This window comes from Gracilinanus agilis, chromosome 4 (assembly GCF_016433145.1).
Source record: "Gracilinanus agilis isolate LMUSP501 chromosome 4, AgileGrace, whole genome shotgun sequence".
In the NCBI taxonomy this organism is placed as follows: domain Eukaryota; kingdom Metazoa; phylum Chordata; class Mammalia; order Didelphimorphia; family Didelphidae; genus Gracilinanus; species Gracilinanus agilis.
In genome coordinates this window covers 18,576,109-18,579,772 of record NC_058133.1, presented here as the reverse complement: position 1 = coordinate 18,579,772, position 3,664 = coordinate 18,576,109, and the positions used below count along the sequence as shown (strand labels likewise).

The following is a 3,664-nucleotide window of genomic DNA, read 5'->3' as shown; positions in this document are numbered from 1 at the left end:
ATATATATATATATATATATATATATATATATATATGTATATTTCCCCCAAAGAAGAGTGAGAAGATTGGAATTGCTTTATATACATTTTTGCAAATCTCTTTAAGGTCTGCCTTAATAGAAGACAGCTGGTTTCTCCTATCTGCTTCTGCATTTGATCTATTGTGATATGTTGTTTTGGTTAAAGTATCTGGCCTCATGGAGATTTGTAGTCAGATAAGAGGCTATTTTAATGGGTGAATAATGGTTTAGTATTATTATAAAAACAGCTTAAATCTCTTCTGCCCCCCAAAAAAGGGTCTTGGGGACCCCTGGAGATTTGTATTTGGAGAACCACTAGCAAGTCAGATTGCAGCTTGTGTTCCTGGCTTATCCCAGTGCCCTGTCTACTAGGGTAATCATTAATTATAGATCAAAAAGGGACCTCAACATTAACTAATCCAGCTCTTCCATTTCCCAGATGAGGAAACTAAGGCCACAAAAAGACTGACTTACCCAGCAACCCATGGAGTGAATGGTCAAGATGAGCCCAGACCCTCTGCCTACATAGCCTCTATGCTTTCCGCATATTCTCTATTCTGATTGCATTTGCTTCGATGTCCAGCCATAGCTCCACGGTCTGCTTCTTTTACCTTCTACTAATTGTTACCCCATAATCGTGCGTCTCTCTGTAAGTTACCACCACCCTCACCTTCAGATCTTCATCCCTCGGTCCCTTCCGGGATAGAATTCCTACATTCCTAGTGGAGAGCCACATGGTCTTGCTGGACAAAGTCTGGAAGTTGCTGGCTTTTCACATTCACCCTGTAAATTCTTGGGATGAAACTTGAGCTGGTTCCATTGCAGTTCAGGAGGCCAGAGTGGTGGCAACCAGCAGAGAATGGGCAAGGCGGAAGATGTCCAAGAAAGTCCATAGCGTGGCAAAAGGCCTTGAGATGATGCCACACGGTTATTGGTGGCAGACTGGGGATATTTATCCTAAAGAAGAGAAGATTCAGAGTGGGGTTGTGTGATAGAGATCTTCAAGTATTTAAAGGCTGTCAGACTGATGGAAGGGGAATTAAATTTGTTTAGTTGGGCCCAACTAGATGATAAAGTGGATAAAGAGCTAGGTCTGAAGTCAGGAAGACTAGCTAGGTGACCTTGGGCAAGTCCCTTAATCCTATCTGCCTCAGTTTCCTCATCTGTAAAATGAACTGGGGAAGGAAATGGCAAACCACTCAGTATCTTTGCTGAGAAAACTCCAAGTGGGATCACAAAGTCAGACTAGACTGAAGTGACTGAACAACAACAGGTGCCAACTTGGAAGAAAGGAAGAAGCATTAATGGATGGCTCTGTACCTGGAACTGTGCTTAGTGATTTATAATTATTATCTCATTTGAGTTTCACAACAACCCTGAGAGGTGCTATTATTATCCCCATTTTGAAGATGAAGAAACTGAGGCACACATAGGTTAAATGGCATGTCCAGGTTCACACAGATAATAAGTGTCTGAGACCAGAGAACTCAGGGAGATGAGTCTTGACTTCAGGCCTGGCACTCTCTCCACTAGACCACCTTGCTACTCAGGCAATTAAAGTTTATTGAATTGACTTGAATTGAAAGTGAAAAAATGATCGGTTTAGTTGGAGGAATTCCAGTGCGTAGCCTTGGACAAGTCACTAATCTCTTTGGGTCTCAATTTCCAAATCTGTAAAATGAAGAAGTTGGGCAAGATGGTACCCAGGTCCCTTCCAGACCCAGGAAACTAAAAGCTGAGTTACTGCTTTGGGCCTTAATTTACTCATTTGTAAAATGCTCTTGTTGAATTAGCAGTCTCCAAGGTTTCTTCCAGCTGTAGGACTAGAACCCCCTGTGGGGCCGTGGAGGCCAAGAATTCCGGGGCTCCTGAACCCGCAGCCACTGCAGGGAGCTCCTCAGGCTCCCATCTCCGGGAGCACAAGAGTGCAAGGACTGTGGGAGCCCTGATGGGAAGGAAGGATGCCGCTCCCTCTTCCTCCTTTCTTACCAAGCTGTTCCCCTGTCCTGTGCAGGCTTGCCCATCGTCCTCTCCCAAGAGGTGGAGTCTGTCTTGGTCGGGGCTGCTACCCTGGGAGCCTGCGCCTCTGGGGACTTCCCTTCAGTCCAGGTACGTGCCTGTCCAGGGGCAGGGTCTGCCCTGGGGCCTGTCTCTGCTCTCAGGCTGTCAACAGCCTCTCCAGCCTTTTCCCGAGCTTGCAAAACACAGACAAGGGTGTCATTAAGAAAGGTGAGGCTGCAACCCAAGGAGGAACACAGGCTGCCTGCCTCAGGCACCTTGACTGCTGGCCCTGGATCCTCCCCACCACCCGCACGGCACACACACACACACACACACACACACACACACACACACACACACACATACAGACCCATGGGCACATACACACAGACACACACAGACCCACACAGACATAGACATACACACAGACACAGACATAGACACACATAGACATAGACACACACACAGACGACACACACCAACACACAGACACACACATACAGACCCATGGGCACATACACACAGACACACACAGACACACAGAGAAACATAGATACACACAGACACACAGAGACACAGAGACATAGACACAGACAGACACACACAGACACATAGACACACACACAGACACAGACATACACACACACCAATACAGAGACGCACACACACATAGACACACAAACACCCTTCCTTGTTTTGCCTTTTTCAAAAATCCTCTGAACTGTTGCTTTGCGGTGAAGTGGAATGAGTGATGGGGAAGGGTGGGCAAGGAGACAGCCAAGGGTTAAGAGAGTGGTTGGAGGACAGTTAGACCCACTGAATGTGGAGAGAGAAACCAGAAGGTCTGGGGGTTCCAGACAGCTATTTGTGAGCTGGGTGGCCCTCTGAGCCTTAGGCTCATCATTCTAAAAACCCCTAGAATTTGGCTTATTGGGCTGGTGTGAAGAAACATTCTGTGAACCTCAAAATGCTCTTGAAATATGAGTTCAAATTGCGATTTTGATATGATTTAGAACACAGATTTTAGGTACCTATATATGTGTGGGACATATATATCCATGTCATGCTCCCTCTCAGGTGATCTGGGCATGTGCACAAAGCCATACACCCATCCATATGTGTGTATATACAGTATACAGACATGAATATTGGTACTTGTACATAATTATATCATCTCTCTATTCATCCATCTCCATCATCTATGTATCCCTCTTTCTCTCTTTCCTCACCCCCATATCTCCCTCTAGCTCTATTTCTGCCTCTGTCTCCCCCACACCTACCCCAACATAGGAGGTGGCATCCCAGATAATGAATAATGTTTCCCCAGCGTGGCCACTACTATTTGGGTTTTCCTCTTTGTTATTTGTTAGTGCTATTAAAGGACCACAGGATCGTAGATAGAGAGATGGAAGAGAACTGACAGAGGAGGGGGAGAGAAACTAAGAATTAGCACTGGGAATACCTACACAAGTAGAGCCTGCAGGAGAGGAAATAAAGGGGACAAAGAAAGAAAGAGAGACAGAGGGAGACAGAAAGAGAGAAGCAAGAAAGAGAGAAGCAAGAGAGAGAGAGAGAGAAGCAAGAGAGAGAGAGAGAGAGAGAGAGAGAGAGAGAGAGAGAGAGAAGCAAGAGAGAGAGAGAGA

General features: G+C 45.9%; 1 protein-coding gene across 1 annotated transcript in view; it reads left to right on the top strand.

The window, feature by feature from the left end:
* The window catches only part of FGGY (FGGY carbohydrate kinase domain containing), a 572,506-nt gene that overhangs the window by 489,163 nt on the left and 79,679 nt on the right, over positions 1 to 3,664 (top strand). Inside the window, exon 14 of the mRNA XM_044673617.1 lies at positions 2,035 to 2,129. Within this exon, the coding sequence (XP_044529552.1) occupies positions 2,035 to 2,129 (95 nt within the window). The remainder of the gene's footprint in view (positions 1 to 2,034; positions 2,130 to 3,664) is intronic.